A 21,537-nucleotide genomic window follows, 5' to 3' on the forward strand; every position below is an offset into this window, starting at 1 on the left:
TTTGCTGAGATCTGTTTTCACATTGTCATTAAGCTCAAGCTGTTGACCATCAACATCACATACACAGGCCCACATCGACATGGCGGAGGCCCTCATGAGATAGCGGCTTTATATAACAGATAGATAGATAGGTGTGAATGGCACTATATAATAGATAGATAGATAGATAGATAGGTGTGAAAGGCACTATATAATAGATAGATAGATAGATAGATAGATAGGTGTGAAAGGCACTATATAATAGATAGATAGATAGGAAAGGCACTATAAGATAATGTGGCAGACGGCCAGGGCCCTTGCCCCGCCGTGATGCCCCTGTGATGGAAGGACCTGGGGAGAAGACATTTTCATCACAGGGACATCCCAACCGGGCAAGGACCCCAGCCTTCCACCACAATAGATAGATAGATAGATGCATATGTACCAAAGGAACTATATAATAGATAGATAGATATGAAAGGCACTATATAATAGATAGAGAGAGAGAGGGGTGAATGGCGCTAAATGGAGCGATTCAAAAAGAACTGAACACTTTCAAAAATGTTTTACTCTGTAGGCCAGACCTCACAATAGATATATAGATAGATAGATAATGAAAGTCACTATATAATAGATGGATAGATATGAAAGGCATGATAGATAGATAGATAGATAGATAGATAGTGAAAGGCGCTATATAATAGATAGATACCAAAGGCACCATATCATAGATAGAACTATATCCCAAGAGGAAAAGTTCTACCCTCATTTTAATTCATTGTCATCTCAGATTAACTTAGTGCAGCATGGCAGGAAGTACACTTTATGCAAGTACTAACTATGCTACCCTTCTAAGACGGGTATCAACACAAGCGACAGCATTAATGTTTGCAGTGTACCATCTATTGGAATGTATTTTGTAATGCATGTAGTAATAAAATTCATTGCACTTAGCATTTCAACAGATGGCACATCACAAACATTTCTAGCAATAAAATATATTACCACAAATGTTTGTGATGAGCCAACTGTTGAAATGAAAAATGCAAATTATTTTATTACTGCAATTGTTTATGATGCACCCTCTGTTGGAATGTATTTTATAATGCATGTGGTAATAAAATGCATTGTATTTGTCATTCCAACAGATGGTGAATCCAAACATTTGTAGTAATAAAATCCATTGCTACAATTGTTTGTGATGCACCCTCTGTTGGAATGAGAAATGCAATGCATATGTCTCTGTTCTATGCCATCTGGTATGGGATTCATAAAAGAAGCGTTAATGTTTGTAATGTTGTAATCAAAAATGAACAAAGGATTTCAACCCCAAGAAATGATTTAGAACTAAATAAGCAGGTTGGATGCACAGATGAAGTTTGACCAGTTAGAATTAGGATCGGGTGTAACATCAGTTAGTTACATTTGTACTTATTACACTGTTGTGCCAGTGTGTTCCACTCATTTTCTGTATGAATTTGCATGCACTCCCTGTGTCTTTTTTCTTCCAGTATGTGGCTTAGCACATCCATCCATCCATCCATCCATTATCCAACCTGCTATATCCTAACTACAGGGTCACGGGGTTCTGCCGGAGCTAATCCCAGCCAACACATGGCACAAGGCAGGAACAAACCCTGGATAGGGAGCCAGCCCACTGCAGGGCGCACACACACACTAGGGACAATTTAGGATTGCCAATGCAGCTAACCTGCATGTCTTTGGACTGTGGGAGGAAACCCACGCAGACACGGGGAGAACATGCAAACTCCACACAGGAAGGACCCGGGAAGCAAACCCACAGGTCTCCTAATTGCGAGGCCATGCCGCCCGGCTTAGCACATACAAGTAAGAATTTCACCGCACTCCCACAGTGGTCTTGATAACAGCGGTCTTATTAACCGTGTATTACTAAAATGTGCATGTCAGTCAGTTGGCAATTCAAATCTGGCCTTGTGTTATTGTGTGTGTAAATGTGCCCATCGTGGACTGGCATCCTCTCCTTAGGTTCCTGCTTTATGCCTACTGTGCCAGTGCTGAGTTATTTTGCGCCCTCAGCCAAGCTTATTAGTGCGCCAACCGACTGCTCGGTAGCTAACTCGTGTGACTGGGTCCCCCCTTATGATCTGTGCCCTGGGTGAATGTCTAATTCGCCTCAATGGTGGCGCCACTCCTGACTACCAGATGATTCTGCAGTTGTAACTGCTGTGCTAGCCAGAGTTGTACATTTTTATTTTCACTAGTTAAAACTAAGGGAGTTTTTACATTCGACCTTTGTAGCATGTTCAGTTAGAGACCCCTGCAATTCTGATATGGCCTGGTGCCTCATCACTTGCCTATGCTTTATAGCCACTATTGCCAGGATCGATGGAAGTTGGGTGAACTGCTGGATTTTTATTGTTTAGAATTAGAAGCAAACATGACTTCATTTATATTTTTACATGTTAAACTTGCTGGATGGGGCGGCACGGTGGCACAGTGGTAGCGCTGCTGCCTTGCAGTTAGGAGACCCAGGTTCGCTTCCCAGGTCCTCCCTGCGTGGAGTTTGCATGTTCTCCCCGTGTCTGTGTCGGTTTCCTCCGGGCGCTCCGGTTTCCTCCCACAGTACAAAGACATGCAGGTTAGGTAGATTGGCAATTCTAAATTGTCCCTAGTGTGTGCTTGGTGTGTGGGTGTGTTTGTGTGTGTCCTGCGGTGGGTTGGCACCCTGCCCAGGATTGGTTCCAGCCTTGTGCCCTGTGTTAGCTGGGATTGGCTCCAGCAGACCCCGTGACCCTGTCTTCGGATTCAGCGGGTTAGAAAATGGATGGATGGAAACTTGCTGGATGGATTTTAGCCAACTCGTTTATTCAAAGCATTTTTTTTTTTTCAAATCCCAAGTCCACTTTTTAGTTGCTTCCATATTTCGAGATTTTCAGCCCTGGCAGCTTTAAGTGATGCAGACACTGTGAGTTAACGCTGTCGTTTTTCTACAAGATTATTATATGAACAGCAAAACTGCTTCCATTCAATCGCGTTCTGCCTGTCATTGTCGCACGAGTCTTGGTGGCAGCTGCACAGGTAAAGTACTTAGTCGCTGGGGAGCCACCGCACTACCTGCCAGACACCGTCACACACAAGTCAGTTTCAGCTTCAGTCTCATTACGGTGCGGTAACGAGTTAACTCTCGGGCCGTTACATGGAAATCAAAGCAGTCCAGATACAGTATGTCGCCGCTGCGAAGAACAGAATTACAAATTGTGTGAAATGTGTCCCGTAAAGAGATTAAAATAGAATGAAATAAAATCAAAACGGCGACGAGTGAAGCCCCAGTCCCCGTCTCTGGGGACACGGAGGCTCGCGCTGGCTTTTCATGTCGCAGACCGATTCTAATATATATATTTTTAATGTGGTTTGTGCACGCCGAAGCCCCCCTTTAAAGAAGTCGACTCGCGTAATTTGACAGAACTTGCACGTCGCTGCTACATTTGGATTTCATTATTCGGTTTGTTCACCCACCACTGACCCCAGCCCGCCCCATTCAGCATCTAAGGCACGTGAAAGAAACCCATCCATTCGGACCGAGTACTTGCCATTTAAGATGCCAAAACCGACCACCCCGTCCAGGTTGAGCTGCCGAAACTCTCTTTGAAAGAAGCCAACCGCCTTGTCCAGTGCCCGGAGCAGCTCGCTGACCTCTACCGGCTGCCCTTCGCCGTGGAACAGCACCAGTGCACAGGACAGCAGCAGGAGAAGATGAGAGCGCATCTTACGGCGGGTTGACGGACGGACCGACGGCGCCTGCACCTGCAACCGCTTCTAGGAGCTGAGGCGCGGCGGCGGCGGCGCGCAACAGAGGAGGCGCGCGCATTGAGTCCGCTGGGGCGTCACGTGGCTTCACTTCACGAAAACACCAACTTCGGAGGATTCAGTGATGGGAAATGAACGTGAGTGGATACGAGAAAGGAACGAGTTCGATCAGCCGCAGAAATAATAATCCTGGATTTAAATATTATTACACAAATCGAGGTAAGAACAAGTACAGAGCCAGTCATCCTAGTAATCACAAAAATGAGAAACTACCAGAAATATATTATGTGACTGGCGCCTTTATCTGTTCAAAGGCGACTTATGATGCTGGGTGTTCCTCTGTCTGGTAGGTATGAGAAGACTTTCTGATTACAGTTTGTAGGTCACAAATGCCATAAAGGTAGATCTGTCTACAAACTGGAACATAAAGCAAGTGACACATTAGCACTTTCCACTTGTTCATCCTTACACATGATAAACAAATATTTTCATACTTTTACAGTCAAACATCTCAATGTTCACATTTACCTTTTTGGCTGACACTTTGATCCAAGGCAACTTACAACATTCATCCATCCATTATCCAACCCGCTATATTCTAACACAGGGTCACGGGGGTCTGCTGGAGCCAATCCCAGCCAGGAACAATTCCCCGGCAGGACGCCAGCACACCGCAGGGCGCGCACACAAACACACCCACGCACCAAGCACACACTAGGGACAATTTAGCACCTAACCTGCATGTCTTTGGACTGGGGGAGGAAACTCACGCAGACACGGGGAGAACATGCAAACTACGCAGGGAGGACCTGGGAAGCAAACCCGGGTCTCCTAACTACGAGGCAGCAGCGCAACCCACTGAGCCACCGTGCCGCCCATCCTTACACATATGATAAACAAATATCTTCATATTTTTACAGTCAAACATGTATTGCTTTTGAAACATCTCAGTGTTCACATTTACTTTTTTGGCTGACACTTTGATCCAAGGCAACTTACAACATCCATCCATCCATCCATTATCCAACCCGCTATATCCTAACACAGGGTCACGGGGGTCTGCTGGAGCCAATCCCAGCCAGGAACAAATCCCGGGCAGGGTGCCAGCCCACCACAGTGCACACGCACAAACACTAGGGACAATTTAGGATCACCAATCTACAACGTAGCCAATTGTATCTCAAATGTTGTAAGCTGGGGGGCAGCACGGTGCAGTCTTTAGACTTTAGGAGGAAACCGGAGCAAACCCACGCAGACACAGGGAGAACATGCAAACTCCACACAGGGAGGACCCGAGAAGCGAACCCAGGTCTCCTAACTGCGAGGCAGCAGTGCTACTCACTGCACCGCCGTGCCGCCCCCCAACTTACAACAATTGAGATACAATTGGTTACATTGTTTTGCATTTCCAGTTGGAGGACAGGTAGGTGAAGTGACATGCTCAGGGTCACACAGCATCAGGAGCAGGATTTGAACCCACAACCTCAAAGTTTAAAGTCTGTGACACCTTAGATCAATAAAAAAAAAAAATAACAGCGTTATTTCTACCTGCTGATAACTGTACCCCCTTGCTTAATATTTATACTACCAAAATTACAATAAGTGCTTGGTACTTTTAAATAAAGGGGTATGGTGGCACAGTAATTAGAGCTTCTGCCACTCATCTTCAGAATCCAGGGTCTGAATCCTGCCCGTATGGAGTCAGCATGTTCTCCAAACTTTGGTATCACTCAGGGGGTGGGGTGACACCCATAAAAATTTTAGTCAGTGTATCAGGCTGAAATTGCCAAGGGGGCAACTCAATTTAATGCAACGATTAAGTGTCTGTGAGCTAAAAACACAAAGGGAGAACCCCCCCCTCCACCTTCACCCCCACCTCAACTCACAGATCAATGATACAATTAAAGTGTCCTCACACAATTAACAGTGGGAATTACTGAGCTACATTAAAGGGCCGAGCAACTTAGGGGGGCTGCTGTCTAGCACTTTGGGAGAGGCAGTGCCCTGTGTACATCTGCTCCCCCAGTCCTTCCATTATGATGGCCTCCCGGCTGGGAAAGGACCCCAGCTCTCTGTCACAATGTGTAGCAAGAGGAGCTGAGTGGTCCGGGAGGGCAAAAAACTGCCGGCATTTTAATGCTTCTCTTGAGTGCTACAAACCCCACCAACTGTCGTGCAGGCCGACGCAGAAGTATAAACCACTTTTGATAACGTAGCCCTACGTGCGCAGCTCGATTAGGGGGTCTGCACTTATTGTCTGAGTGCGAGGTATCTTTCTTTTGGAGCAGCCATTGTTTTACCGATGCTGCCAAACTGGTTTTAACTATTTATGACATTCCCTCTGATGCATTCTGTTTTTATGAACATCTATTTTTTTTGTTTATATTTATTATCTGCACTTTGGATCCTTTTGATTTTAATAAACATGGACCTATGAACAATCTGAACCTTCTTACTGTCTCTCTACTGTACTGTTGCAGGCCCATCCTTGATTACGAACCAGCTAGGGGGGATCAAGAGGGCAGTTTAGTGTCGGGAAGGCTTGACCACTGGCAGACCCCATACTCTGATGCCACCACAATCACCATATGTCACCGTAGGGATGATATTAGGCAGATGATGAGTGGTGCCTGCTCCTTGAAAAATGTAGCGCTTGAAGTTCTGCTCAAAACGTTTCTCATTTTTGTCTCATCACACTGAAGGATCTTTCCCCTCATGCTCCAGATTGCCTACCAGTGTCTAGCGACTCTATAAATAAACGTCTGATTGATGGAGTGCTGCTCCTTCTAACTGGTTCTCCCTTCTCAGCAGAGGACATCTGAAGCTCTGTCACAGTGACCATTGGGTTCTTGGCCACCTCCCTGACCCCAGACCCTTCTTGCTCAGTTTCTCAGTTTGGCTGGACAGCCAACTCTAGGAAGAGTCCTGGTGGGTCCACATTTCTTCTATATCACGATTATTCAGGCCACTGTGACCCTGAGAACACTCAGATCTTTAGAAATGGTTTCACATTCTTAGGAGTTTAAGTCTGAGCTTTAGCTGGACCACTCCGGGTCAGTCAACGATGTCGTAAAGTCAAAGAAAGCTTGCCATGCTTGATTGATGGAGTGTTCCTGAGATGTTTGTTCTTCTGACAGGTTCTCCCATCTCAGCAGAGAACTTCTGAAGCTCTTTTACAGTGACCACCTTTGGTTACTCAGTTTGGATGGAAGACAAACTCTAACAATAGTCCTGGTGGTTCTACATTTCTTCATTATCACAGTTATTGAGGCCACTGTGCCCCTGAGAACATTCACAGCTTTAGAAATAGTTTTTATCTCCATGCCATGGTCTGTGCCTCACCACCATCCTGCTCCACTGACAGACTGAGGAGACCCCACACGATGTGACTCTTCAATTCCACCCGGGGGGGGGTAAATGTTAACATTATACAAAGTTACTGTCTGTTTTTACATGCATTTTTATTACTCTTTAATTTAATATTGTTTCTTTGTATCAGTATACTGCTGCTGGATTATGTGAATTTCCCCTTGGGATTAATAAAGTATCTATCTATCTATCTATCTATGCATCTATCTAATCAAATTTATAGTGTCTTTCATGACTCCCTGTCCATCTGTCTATTATATAGTGCCTTTCATATCTATCTATGCATCTGTCTATCTATCTATCTAATCAAATTTATAGTGCCTTTCATGACTACCTGTCCACAGAGGTGGCCTTAGGAGTACGCAGGGCCTTGGAAGAGTGTCATATGCGGGTCCGAGAGCCATAAGTGTAGGCTATATATATGTATATCCACCACGTACCATATTTCAGTCTATAATGGATTTGAATGTCTTGCAGAGGCCCCGCATATTTGTATGATGAGCTGACGGTGACGAATGAATCTCCTATCGCAGGGCCTGGGGCGGTTGCCCTAGTCGCCACCCCCAAAGTCCGCCTCTGCTGTCCATCTGTCTATTACATAGTGCCTTTCATATCTATCTATGCATCTATCTATCTATCTATCTAATCAAATTTATAGTGTCTTTCATGACTCCCTGTCCATCTGTCTATTATATAGTGCCTTTTTATATCTATCTAGATATTATATAGTGCCTTTCATATCTATCTATCTATCTATTATATAGTTCCTTTCATAACTATCTATCTATCCATCTATTATATAGTGCTTTTCATAACTATCTATCTGTAGGTCCTGTATTACAGAATCGTGCCCTCCGGAGTAACGTCTGTGAAGATGGATAACCAAGTCAAGTAATGGCCTTAGTCTTTCTAGGTTTTGTTCAGGCAAATTTTAAGAGAGACCTGCGGATTTTTGCTTTTGCTCATCATTGCTACTAAAGCTCCCATAAACACTTGTTGACAAAAAAGACATAATTTTACACATGTGTACTGCCATTGTTGCTCATGCGCAATCCAATTCAGCGATTTGGAAAATGCCCAGGTTGGAAAAAAAGAAACATAGCTACTGTCTGACGAACACGTGGCCCGGAAGTGTGTGACGTCATTCCACAGGCAACATGGCGGAGCGCAGACTAGTCTTGATTTCTGTGGTGTTACCGCTGGCGGCTGCTTGTGCTTATGGTTTTGCAGTAACTCGGGGCAAGCTCGCCTGGGTAGCCGTGTTCATGTTTGCCTTGCTGTGCCTACTGCGAGTCCGGTCTCGTTGTTCCCGTGGTGGGGTACCCTCCGTTTGCGTCCTGGTTTTGGGTGACATCGGGCGCAGCCCGCGGATGCAGTACCATTGCCTGTCTCTCAGCAGACACGGATACGGCGTCACGCTGCTGGGCTACCGGGGTAACTATAACCGCGGGGAATTCAGGGTGGGTCTCGAGTGACTGAGAAGAAACAAACATTTGAGTGTCTCCCCTAAAAACAGCTGAACGCAGCCGACTTTATACACGTGGTGTTAGTAAACAGAACGAGCGCTTTGGTTGTGGGCGTCCAGTTTATCGTATTTACTGTTTGAGTATTTATTTCATCGTCACATCTGTGTGTTCATTCATTAGCAGCCAATACAACGCAGCCTGCGATTACATTTTGGAGAAACAAACGAGTCGTGTTAATCCAACGTCCTTAATATTACTTCTGACTGAAAACGAATTTCCAAAGTAATCAAACGGAAGTTTTGGTACGGCGCCATTCGTTTTAGTGATTGGTAAAATGTCTCGGTAGGTGTCCAATGACATACATCTGTTGGGTTTTTTTAATCTGAGTTTTCTGACGCAAACTGAACACAAAGCATGGGCGGAGCTTGACATTTAGGCTTGGAGTGCTGACGAACCATTAAAAAATGTACTGGACTGCACACCTCATGTGAAATATACTAATTTGTTAATTTTCGATGTGAATTAAGTTTCACTTTCATTAACATTTAAAACTTTAAATGTTTTACACAAATTATGGAAAAAAAACAACCATTAACGATATTTATGTAATAGAAAGTGTTGCTTTTTTAGTTTGTCAATGTATTGTAATTGTGGCAAAATAAGCACTTGTATATTTAAGAAGTTAGAAAATGTACACATCTCCATATATACTCAGCAAAAAAAGAAACGTCCCTTTTTCAGGACTGTGTATTTCAACAATAATGTTTTAAAAATCCAAATCACTTTACAGATCTTCATTGTAAAGGGTTTAAACAATGTTTTCCATGCATGTTCAATTAACCATAATCAATTAATTAACATGCACCTGTGGAATGGTCGTTAAGACCTTAACAGCTTACAGAAAGTAGACATTTAAGGTCACAATTCTAAAAACGCAGGACACTAAAGAGACTTGTCTACCGACTGTGAAAGATGCCCAGGGTCCCTGCTCATCTGCGTGAACGTGCATTAGGCATGCTGCAGGGAGGCATGAGGACTGCTGATGTGGCTAGACTAATAAATTGCCATGTCCGCACTGTGAGACGCCTAAGGCCGCGCTACAGGGAGACAGGAAGGACAGCTGATCATCCTCGCAGTGGAAGACCACGTGTAACAACACCTGCACAGGATCGGTACATCCGAATATCACACCTGCGTGACAGGTACAGGATGGCCACAACAACTGCCCGAGTCACACCAGGAACACACAATCCCTCCATCGGTGCTCAGACTGTCCGCAATAGGCTGAGAGAGGCTGGACTGAGGGCTTGTAGGCCTGTTGTAAGGCAGGTCCTTACCAGACATCACCAGCAACAACGCCGCCTATGGGCACAAACCCACCTTCGCTGGACCAGACAGGAGTGTCAAAAAGTGCTCTTCACTGATGAGTCACAGTTTTGTCTCACCAGGGGTGATGAACGGATTCGTGTTTATCGTCGAAGGAATTGAGCACGTCTGGGACCTGTTGGATCGCAGGGTGAGGGCTAGGGCCATTCCCCCCAGAAATGTCCAGGAACTTGCAGGTGCCTTGGTGGAAGAGTGGGGTAACATCTCACAGCAAGAACTGACAAATCTGGTCCAGTCCATGAGGAGGAGATGCACTGCAGTACTTCAAGCAGCTGGTGGCCACACCACATACTGACTGGTACTTTTGATTTTGAGCCTCCCTTCATTCAGGGACACATTGTGAAACATTTTTAGTTTATGTCTTATGGTGTTGACTCTTTTAGTGTTCATACAAATATTTACACATTAAGTTTACTGAAAGTAAAAACAGTTGAAAGTCAGAGGACGTTTCTTTTTTTGCTGAGTATATAAAGTGTGTCCACTTTGCTAATGGAACAGATGTGCATGTCCCAGTTGCCATGTGTTTGTCATTCCAACAGATGGCACATCATAGTTTGTAGTAATAAAATGCATTGCATTTGTCACTCCAATAGACGCTGCATCACAATTTGTAGTAATGCATTTAATTTTATTACTACATGCATTACAAAATACTTTGCAATAGATGGTGCACTGCAAATGTTAATGCTGAGGTCTACGTTAATTAGATTTCAACCTATTTTAGATGGATAACACATCTAGAGTGTGTGCATACATATATATATATATATAAGTGTTAAAACGTATGTCTGTCTGGTATCCACAAGAGGGTGGGAATGTCTGAATGAAAACAGCTGGCTGGCATAGGAAAGTAAAACTTGAGGCCTGCGTCCGAGCGTCATGTTGTATGTCATCCACAGTAGGGCAGGAATGTCCGATGATGAAAGACAACAAAAAACATGAAGAACGAACAGAGGCTTGAAAAAGCACAACACGATCAAATCAGATGGACTTACCATTGTACTATTTTAATAAACAGGCGCTTTGCCATGCTAATGGTGCAAGATTGGGGTGCGTTCGGGGATTATCTCTTTGAAAGTTGGATTGCTTTCTGTTATTTATTTGCATCATCAAAAGCCTAATTGGGATGGGATTAGTTTTACACCAGGAGGCGGTGTAAAATAGTTTTTACCAGTGGTCTGCAGTAATTTTAGTCCTTTAGTCCCACTTTTCACAGACTGTGTGTTCACACCTCAGTAAAAAAATTCTGCAGAAAGTCTGTTTAAAAATAATAATAAGCCCAGGTTAAACTTGTGTCATGCGACACTTAAGTAAAATTCCGTAATTTGAGTAAGTCGATTTGAGTGGGACTAACGTTCAGAGGTCATCTGGTAGTATTTACGTTACCCAATGCCTGAAGTGAGAAAAAAGTTGCTGTATTGCTTGTTGTGCACACAGAATAACGGGGTGGCAAGTGTTATATGCCCTTGGTGGTCTGTCAATGTGCTGATATTCACAATTTATTTAGAAAAGCTGGTGGGTGCTGTGCTCTACCCCATGGTGGTGGAAACAGGCATGTGGTTTTTATAACTAAAGGTGGTTAACGTTGTCCAAACTGACGGAACGCATACGTTAACGAAAGGGCACAGGGGACGGAGTAAAGTACTGCCAGTAACCAACTGACTTTCGCCCACCTTCTGGTGTAAAACTAATTCCATCTGAATAGGCCTAAATCAACAGATATCCATGCTTTATTTTTAAGATATTTTGTAACAAAGCAGATGTGCATAGGCAGGGATAAATGCTGGGCACACGTGTGCTGCTGTTGCAGTGGTGATCTGCTTTGCCAACAGGAGCAACTATCGGACATGTAAAAGGAGGAAAATACAAACATAAACGTTGAAATGGTGTCTCTTGAGCTAAATCTGAAGCAGTAAGCTCATCTGTAGTTAGTGAGAAGTTAAGCAAAATGACACCTTTCATTGACTAACTATGTGCAAGCTTTTGGGACAACTCGGGCCCCTTCTTCTGGCGAGATGTAAAATAAAAGGTGTCATTTTGCTTAGCATTCTCACTACATCTATAATGGCTAACTCGGTACAACACTCAAGTACTAATCTGTAATTGAAATTGTACAGGATATTTCCCAGCTTGCTTTAAGGAGAAGCAACATGCAGGAAAGAGTTGCCATGGGCAGGATGGATTGTAGCGGTGCCTCCCAAACTCGGTCCTGGGGCGCCCCTGTGGCTGCAGGTTTTTGTTTCACCCAACTTCCCTTTTTCATTGGACTCTTAGCCTAATTAAGTGAGTCGTTATTTTCCAGTTTTTGTGTTTTGGAGTCAATGCAGAAATTAAAAACTAAGTTTAGTAGATTTTTGAGCAGTTAATGTAATGAGCAGTTATATGGGGAATATGTAGTTAACAGTATTTTCAACCTAATTTTTATTCTGCTTTTCCAGGTGGTGGTGTTATTTAACTGATTATTAACTAATTAGCGGGTCTGACACTGAAGCCGTTGCTGCTTTCGTCATCCTGGGTGTCTGCTGTGCTGGTTGTTAATTGTCACTCTTCGGGTTAAATGAAACGGGGAAACTAATAGGAAAAAAACAAAAGAGAGTTAAGCATTTCTAGCTTCTATTTCTAATGTCTTATAAATGTAAAAATCATACTGCTGTGTTTTTCTGAATGCAGAATAAGAGAAGAGTAAAAAAAAGACCAGCTAATTAAATGAGATCAGTTGTTAAAAGTGATTTTCACCGACTGCGAATCTGGTTGGAACAAAAACCTGCAGTGACAGTGGGTCCCCAGGATCGAGTTTGGGAAGCACTGGATTATAGCATTCGTTGGTAAACCAGGGCTCTCCGACTCGAGTCCTGGAGCACTGATGTGGTTGGAAATTACTACAGTAATCCCTCCTCGATCGCGGGGGTTGTGTTCCAGACCCCCCCGCGATAGGTGAAAATCTGCGAAGTAGAAACCATATGTTTGTATGGTTATTTTTATATATTTTAAGCCCTTATAAACTCTCCCACACTGTTTATAAATATTCCCCGCAGAGTTATACAGCATAATCCCTTTGTATTCTCTTAGATAATAGGTAAGATTCATTGAAATTATGTATATAAACACACTGTTTATATACAGTAAAACCTAAATATTATTTTAAAGATATCGAGCGTCTCCGATATCACATATGTTACAGCCATTACGATAGACAGGCCACCAGCAATAAATACGTACAACGCAAGAAAAATAGTATACAGTAAATGTGTGTACAGTGACACTAAACATACGTACATGTACTAAGTACTGTAAGTAGAAAATTAATTATGGTTACTCACCAACAATGACACGATGACTTGTCCGATAACAATGAGTTTAATTTTACTGCACAACAAAGGAGAGCGTTACACCTCTTCCAAAGGAGCCTTTTCAGGCGATTGTGTTGCACTGCCGTTGTTCTTCTTCAATCCAAATCCCTAAAGCAGATTCCATCCAGACTACTGCCTTATTACATCCACTTACAACTCGTTTTGCACCCTGGTTAAAGGGACACTGCGGCCGTAGATCTTATATTCCTTTCCTACTTTTTAAATAAAAAGAATTGTAGCCTTCAACAAATCCAAAACGTTTACCTTTTCGGCAATCGTTAACATCTTCCGTTTGCTTGGGCACGGCCCCTGAAGCAGTAGCAGATCGTTTTGGAGCCATAATGAAGGGCTTGACTATGCACAAAGATAAGCACAAAAGTTAACTCTTTACACAGCGAAACACGTTGATGCTGAATGAGCGAGACGAGACTTCCTGGTTAACACTGCATTCAGCACGAAGGAACATAACTGCGTGCTCTAATTGGTTAGCTTCTCAGTCAGGAGATCTTAACTGCATGCTCTGATTGGTTAGCTTCTCAGTCATCTGCCAATAGCGTCCCTTATATGAAATCAACTGGGCAAACCAACTGAGGAAGCATGTACAGGAAGTAAAAAGACCCATTGTCCGCAGAACCCGCGAAGCAGCGGAAAATCCGCGTTATATATTTAGTTATGCTTTCATATAAAATCCGCGATAGAGTGAAGACGCGAAAGTCGAAGCGCGATATAGCGAGGGATTACTGCATTTCATTTACTGGCATGACAATTCTGACTCTCTGTACCTGTACTGATTTTAAGATGACACATGCAGGATCTCAGTCTCTGCCTCTCTCCCTCTGATGTCCCATTCAGAATTGGTTTCTGCTTTGTATTTAAAGTTACCGGGATAAAATCCAGCCCACTTAAGTTTTTTTTTTTTGTTTGTTTGTTTATTTCGCCTTATACAATTTCTTGTACAGTGGAACCTCGGTTCACGAACGTCTCGGTACACGTACAAATCGGTTTACGACCAAAAAGTTCGCCAAACTTTTGCATCTGTTCACGACCACACACTCGGTATACGGAAAAGCCAGTTTCCCTTTCGGTTTGTGCGTGCCGATGATTTCTGCACGTGTTCAGTCTCTCCCTGTGCATTCCCTTTGCAGCAAGAGAGAGACACACACGCACGCACGCACACGAACATGAGAGAGGACTGGACGCATAAGGCCGAGAAGGCAGTTAAAGAATGCACCAGGCTTGTTTTTAAAGAGACTGATTCGAGCATTGTTTTAACCTTGTTGTATTTAATGAAGACTTTTTTCTGTTGGATTTTAACCTCCACTTCACTTCTGTTTCCAGCGATTGGTTCGTAGCGTGCATTTTTGCAATGTTACTTTTCATGGTGGTTTATTAAATTATGTTAATTTTTTTTTCCCTGTGCTTAATACTCATTTAAAACAAAGTGTTTTTAGCGAGCGGTTTGTAGCGCTATAGCGTGAACTTTTGCAGTGTTAGTTTTCTCTGTTGTTCAAGGTTTTCTTAGTGTTATTCAATGTTTTTACATTTAGTTTACTATTATGCTGTGCATTCTATGGTGTAATTAACTATATTTGTGCTTAAAAATCTTAAAAAATATATATTTACATACAGTTTGTGAGGTCTGGAACGGATTAATTGTATTTACATACAATCCTATGGGGGACATTACTTCGGTTCACGACCAGAGTTTTGGAACGAATTGTGGTCGTGAACCGAGGTTCCACTGTGTTGGGAATTTGTTAGTTTTCGCATACCCCTTGGGGTTAGAGTGCAGGGTCAGCCATTGTACAGCGCCTCTGGAGCAGTTGAAGGTTAAGGGTAGGATCTTTTTTTTTTTTTTTCGAACCCGCAACCTTTGGGGTTACCAGCACAGATCCTTAGCCTCAGAGCCACCACTCCGCCCTTAAGCAACTTGACGCAGGGAGGTCTCATTGCTACGAGCCAGCAGCAATACCACTGCGCCACCGTGCCAGCCTTTTTCTGATCTGGATTAAGCAGGTTCAGCAGTGGTTGTAAATTTAACAAAGGGAGGTACTAAAAATTATAAGGAGCATCATAATATTTATTAATTTAATGTATTTCTTTACACTTTGTTAATGCATGATCTCCACCTTAGAAATGTTTTTGAACCACACACTGTAATAAGACATGGAAATGGATATTTTTGTTTATTCATACTGTATGTATATCATCTATTACACACTTATTGATATTTAGATTTTGTGTAATTTACCATTTCTTTTTTTAACCTTTGTTTTCATTGTATTCACATTTCTGTAGGCACCCTGATCATATGCTGAGTGGAATATAAACACTGGTTGTGTACTTTGTTTGTGTGGTGACTTTCTTGTGAGAGATGTCACTAAACTCTTCTACGTTTTATACTAACAACAAACTGCCCTTATTGTTACAGTCACAAAGCCACATCCTGACTTGCTGAATGAAAAAAACATCCAGATCTGTCCCATTTCAGAGGTGAAAGGCCTCACAGGTAACCATTTATTTAACCTCTTATTTCTCTCCACCATGACACTGAAGTTTGTTTTATAAGACAATCTGTATTTTCTCAATTTGCTGCCTCTTCTTTATAGTTGGACCAGCAATTCTGCGCTACATCGTAAAAGTTGTACTTCAGTGCCTGCAGTTGTCTTATGCCCTGCTTAGAGTTGATGCCCCCCACTTCATTCTCTTACAGGTGAGGCTTACAGAGTGTGGCACTCATAGAAATAAAGCAAATGAGCGACACGTTACAGCGTCTGCACGTTTCTTCTCTTGCTTGTTGCAGATGCTGGATTTGATTGAGAAATGAGGAAGAGGACACGATTTAAAAATCCCATGCTAATGTTTCACTTTACATCATGTTGTTTTTATTGCATGTTACAGGGAACTAGATCTGAGTTTTACTAGGGTTGCCAGATTAGAAAATTAGAAATACGGAACATTTAAAATCTCTCTCTCTGTTATTATATATATATAAATTTATACATGACCCCTACAAACCCAGACCAATCTATATATATATATATATATATATATATATATATATATCCTCTTTAATAAAACCCCTGTGTGGGTCCAGGTGTCCGTGTGTGTGTCTTTTGGTGAAGTGCGCATGTGCGAGGCTCGGTGCGACACGCACGACCGGCATCGTGGACGCACACACACTGGAAGCTGAGCACACAGTGAATGGTGTAGCCGCGGCCGCATGATAAGCAAATAAAGGACAGCATTGCTGGGGAGAGTGCTGTTGGGTAGTCTCGGCCGCGCACATAAAATCCATTGCTGGGGAGACGCCACACATACTGCCCCGTGCATGTTTACTAACTAACTATCCACTAGCAACATGCCACCCAAAAAAAAAAAGACACGTCAAGTAGGACAAATGACACAGACACTCAAATCGTATATAAGCAACATCTCCTGGAAGAACAGTCAGCAAGTAAACATCAACAAAAGAAAGGCTAAAAGACAAAGAAAAATACGAGCAAAATGGATCGATTGTAAAAAAAGAAAATGAGCGTCAGAATATTCCCCGTATTGATTTGGCTCCATCCTCTACTAATTTACCCTTCACCATAAGAAGGCGACAATTTCCAGTTACATTAGCCTTTGCCATAGCAATTAATAAAGCTCAGGGGCAAACCTTAGAAAAAGTTGCCATTTACTTGCCAGAACCAGCATTCAGCCACAGTCAGTTATATGTTGCATTATCAGGAGTTAGAAGTTTTACAGATGTTGTTGTCAACGTTGTAGATGGTCCTGAACAGGAGTGTTTACAAAAAATGTTGTCTATAATGAACTTTTATTGAAAAATTTCTTGAGGTAAAAAAATAAAAACATTTTCCTAAATATCTTCTTCAGATATTGTGTATTACAAATTGTTTTACACTAAGGCAATATTAATTATACTTACTGTATTGTCGTATACGTTTCCATTTTAAAATATTTTTAAAATATTATTTTACTTTAGGCTTCTTGCAAAAATATTTTTAACAAAAAAAATTAAGACAACAAACAGAATGAGGTTAAGGTCCCTTGCCATTTAACATAGACTGTTCCTAATAATGTTTATGCAATACTGTTCTAGCGCCCGTTATTGTAATGGGCTTAATGTCTAGTATATATATATATATATATATATATATATATATATATAATTAATTCACTAATGACACACACATGACAGTGAGTGCAAGTAAGACAGAGCCCCGCCCACCAACTCTAACCCTCCTACCGCGTCATAGGATATGCACGACAGAGCCCCGCCCGCCAACTCTAACTCTCCTCCCGTGTCCACCCTCAAAACCGGTCCCGCCCACACGCAGCCGACACAGCATTTCTAACCAAGCATCTGCAGTACACTTACAAGCAAACTCTACATGCAGCGAAAATTGACTTCTCCAGCTGGATTCCATGCTCAGAACCATCAAACCCTACGCTAAATCATACAAACACATGCATGAAATTGCTCAGTCCAATCCAACAGCAGCTGTACGAATGCTTTTCGAGGAAAACCCTAGGCAGGATTTACAACGCTACAATCCCTCGACATGTCACACCAATGTTGCAGCGATTTTCGTCGGAGAAGATGGTGAACCGTCTGCCAAAAGGGACATTTGCACCTGTCCCATAGGCAACTCCTGTAAACAGATTTCCACGCTCAATATGAATTGCGATCCTATGGTTTACCCACTTTTATTCCCTTACGGAGACATTGGCTGGCACAAAGATTTACAACATGTTCCAGACAAAAGAACCACCAAGTGAAGAAGGCTTACTCAATGCCAATTTTACACGTACAGATTAGCAATGAGGAATATATTTAGTATTTTGCACTCCAGCGGAGAATTATTCCAACAGTACGTCGTAGATGTGTATGTTAAAACAGAGGGCACGCGACTCAACTATCTCAGATTAGATCAACAAGATTTGCGCGTGGAACAATACAAAGGACTGTCAGACGCACTGCAATCAAACGCTGAAAATAAAAACGTACGTGTAGGCAAAATGATCATATTACCATCCACATTTCCAGGAAGTCCAAGATACATGCAACAAAACTAGCAGGATGCCATGGCCACAGTACTTAAATTCGGACAGAATGATTTATTTATCACTTTCACATGTAATCCTGCTTGGCCGGAAACTCTACATGCACTGTCTGATACCCAAAGACCGGTGCACAGACCTGATATCCCACATGCTGTTTACTCTTCACTAATTCTAACAACCAGTCTTCAGCCACAGTCAGTTGTATGTGGCATTTTTTAGGATCTTTTGACTCATTATCTGTCGTCACCACCAAAACACCTATTCACACCTGCGTCTTTCAAGAAGTATTTATTTCTTCTTGATTTCTGAATTCCTCTCTCACTGTTTTCCGTTCCTATTCTTACACCGCTGTTTGCTACGGCGGGCTTCGGCAAGTATATTATATAAGTATATTATATAAAAGTAGAGACATAAGTTAAACACATAAAGCAAGGATTTTAATGGGTTATGAGGAAAACAAAAGTAAAATCATCTAAAAATTATTTACTGAAAGTGCAATTCCGTACACCACAGTTTGCTTCATAACAGCTTCTGCCTTGTTTGATAAATGTCCATTCGCTGGAATACTCATCACGAAATTTACACTTATGTTTTAGCATCTTGGGATGGATGGATTAGTTTTTAAGTTAGAAAAAAGCGGGCCGTGGCGAGTAGTAATAAGACACTTTGTTGACCCTGTATGTTGCAATGCTGATAGAGAACTGGGCTGGAGAGCAAAGCGGTAAGAGTGTCGCTGCCCTCAGCCAACCATAGCGACTGAACAAGCCGCAAACAGGCAGCAAACACGAGTTTTCATCAAGAGAATCTAAAAAAAGAAAGCATAATTACTTATTACTTCATCTCCGAAATATAGCCAAACTCCGTCCCTACCTCACAGATTCCTTCATCTCCGAAATATAGGCAAACTCTGTCCCTGCCTCTCCCTCTGTGATGCTGAAAAACTGGTTCATGCCTTTGTCTCGTCCACACTGGACTTTTGTAATGCACTCCTCATCGGGATACCCAACAAGAGCTTTCAAAAGCTCCAACAAGTCCAAAATAGTGCTGCAAGCATCCTGATGAGGGTGCGGGAATATGAACATATCTTACCAATCCTTCGGTCACTTCATTGGCTCCCTATCCATCTCCGTATCGAATTCAAACTCTGTTTGTTTACTCACCGGTGTATCCATGGAAATGCTCCACAATATCTGAAAGAGCTCCTTATATTACAATCCACTACAAAAAAACTTCCGTTTTACAAATACGTACCGTCTTCGCCCCACTGTGACCAAACTTCATACAATGGGAGACCGAGCCTTTGCAGCTGCTGCTCCACGGCTCTGGAATGGCCTACCAGAAAGCCTAAGAACACGGCAGATTGTGGGCTGTTTTAAAAAAACAGCTAAAGACTTTTTAACAAGAATGCTGTAATTATTGTTGTTTTATCTCCGTTTTTATCTTGCCTTGCCTTTGTTTAATCTTTTTATGCTGCACTTTAAGATTTACTGCTAATGTAAAGTGCCCTATAAATAACATGCATTATTATTATTATAAAGTTACAACTAAGTACCGTAAGAAGGTAGTAAAAATTATATTTTCATTCCGAAATTTGAAAATGAACTAAATATGGGACATTTGGGTGTCCCTGAAAGGTCAGTACGGGACAGGGGACAAAATGATCAAATATGGGACATGTTCCGTATATAAGGGACGTCTGGCAGCGCTAGTTTTACAGACAATATGTTGTACATACTAATACAGTATAACATTTTATACTGAGTGCAATTATGGCCAATGCTGCACATCCTCTCTCTGATGCACAAACACTGAGGAATTTCAGCCAACAAATTATTTAGCAGAAGTGTGTCAAAAAACACTGCTGGTCATCCTTTTACCACGGGTGTCAAACTCCGGTCCTGGAGTGCTGCAGTGGCTGCAGGTTTTCATTCTAACCATCTTCTTCATTAGTGACCAGTTTTTGCTGCTAATCAACTTCTTTTGCTTTAACTTTAATTAACTTGACTCCAGCCCCCTTAGTTGTTTCTTTTTCCTTAATTAGTAGCCAAACAATAATGAGACACAAAACAAGCCGCCACATGACCAGCTCATCACACAATATCTGAAAATAAAGAAAGGTGAAGGTCTCAGTAAGGTTGATCTGTCAGCATCTTGACAGTGTTCTTTGTTGGGGGGAATCGACAGTTTTGTAAAAGTCTGCTGCGGCAGAATGAGATAAGCAGCAACTTGCCATGGAATTAAATAACGGGTTTAATTAACAGAAAGAATTGGCTTCTCATTAAGAGATTGGTTGGAGTTTGAAATCCCAGTTTAGCTGCTCATCTGTTATCTCGTTTCACATCTCATTTCTGTTTGGCTGCCATTTCATGTAGAAAAGAATCAATTCAGAGGACAGAATCCTTAAAAACAGGGCTATTAAAATGAAGGGAAAAGAAATGAATTAGCACTGATTAGGAAAAGGGTCAGAATGAAAACCTGCAGCCACTACGGCCCTCCAAGCCTGGAGTTTGACACCCCTGAATTATATCAACAGCAGTACTCCTTTATAGCACCTCACTGTGACTGCTAGCCAAGCTAAGTTAGATGTTTTCTTTCTTTTTAGTTATTCTTTTATGCATTTGTTATTTATTTTGCTTCTGTATAAAGCCAAATTTTCCCCTTGGGACAAATAAAACTGTACCTGACTATCCATCCATTCCAGACCTTGATAGTTTTAATTTGTTACTTTACATGGCTCAGAAGACATAACACAAAACCAGGTTCAAACATTACTGATCAATAAACAAGTCAAAATGCACACCTTCAAATGGAAATTATACCCCAGCGTAATGGGTTTGATAATGCATGTTTTCTCAACTTGAACTAGATACCTGATAGCATTATTTTTATAGTGCAAAGTATGGCACAAGCAGCAAAGCTGACGGCAAAATATAACAGTCAGTAGAAAATTTCAGAACGCACAAAAGTACAGGCTGTTGGGTACTAGCGTAATAGATCGTGAAATCAATTTTATTTTTATACAGCACAATTCACAATGTTACATTGTCAGTCCTTAACGGGGGGGAAAAAAAACAACATTTTCAAATACCTCACAGTATTATGTGGTTTAGAGTGTTTAACAGGAAAAA

General features: G+C 42.1%; 2 protein-coding genes across 4 annotated transcripts in view; one reads left to right on the forward strand and one right to left on the reverse strand.

Moving 5' to 3' along the window:
- c13h16orf89 (chromosome 13 C16orf89 homolog) overlaps nucleotides 1–21,537 on the reverse strand; it is an 83,650-nt gene that overhangs the window by 21,485 nt on the left and 40,628 nt on the right. Inside the window, exon 1 of one of the 2 annotated variants that reach the window (XM_039773904.1) lies at nucleotides 3,552–3,811. The exons of the other annotated variant lie outside the window; for it this stretch is intronic. Within the exon in view, the coding sequence (XP_039629838.1) occupies nucleotides 3,552–3,726 (175 nt within the window). The 5' untranslated portion in view covers nucleotides 3,727–3,811. Of the gene's footprint in view, nucleotides 1–3,551; nucleotides 3,812–21,537 lie in introns of those variants that run through there. 2 annotated transcript variants of the gene reach the window in all.
- Nucleotides 8,270–21,537, forward strand: part of alg1 (ALG1 chitobiosyldiphosphodolichol beta-mannosyltransferase) — a 36,194-nt gene continuing 22,926 nt past the window's right edge. For both annotated transcript variants that reach the window (XR_005636116.1, XM_039773903.1), the window contains exons 1-3: nucleotides 8,270–8,571; nucleotides 15,771–15,848; nucleotides 15,949–16,052. Coding sequence is in view for 1 of the 2 variants with exons in the window: in XM_039773903.1 (XP_039629837.1) it covers nucleotides 8,295–8,571; nucleotides 15,771–15,848; nucleotides 15,949–16,052 (459 nt within the window). In the remaining variant the exon portion in view is untranslated. The remainder of the gene's footprint in view (nucleotides 8,572–15,770; nucleotides 15,849–15,948; nucleotides 16,053–21,537) is intronic.

This window comes from Polypterus senegalus, chromosome 13 (assembly GCF_016835505.1).
Source record: "Polypterus senegalus isolate Bchr_013 chromosome 13, ASM1683550v1, whole genome shotgun sequence".
In the NCBI taxonomy this organism is placed as follows: domain Eukaryota; kingdom Metazoa; phylum Chordata; class Cladistia; order Polypteriformes; family Polypteridae; genus Polypterus; species Polypterus senegalus.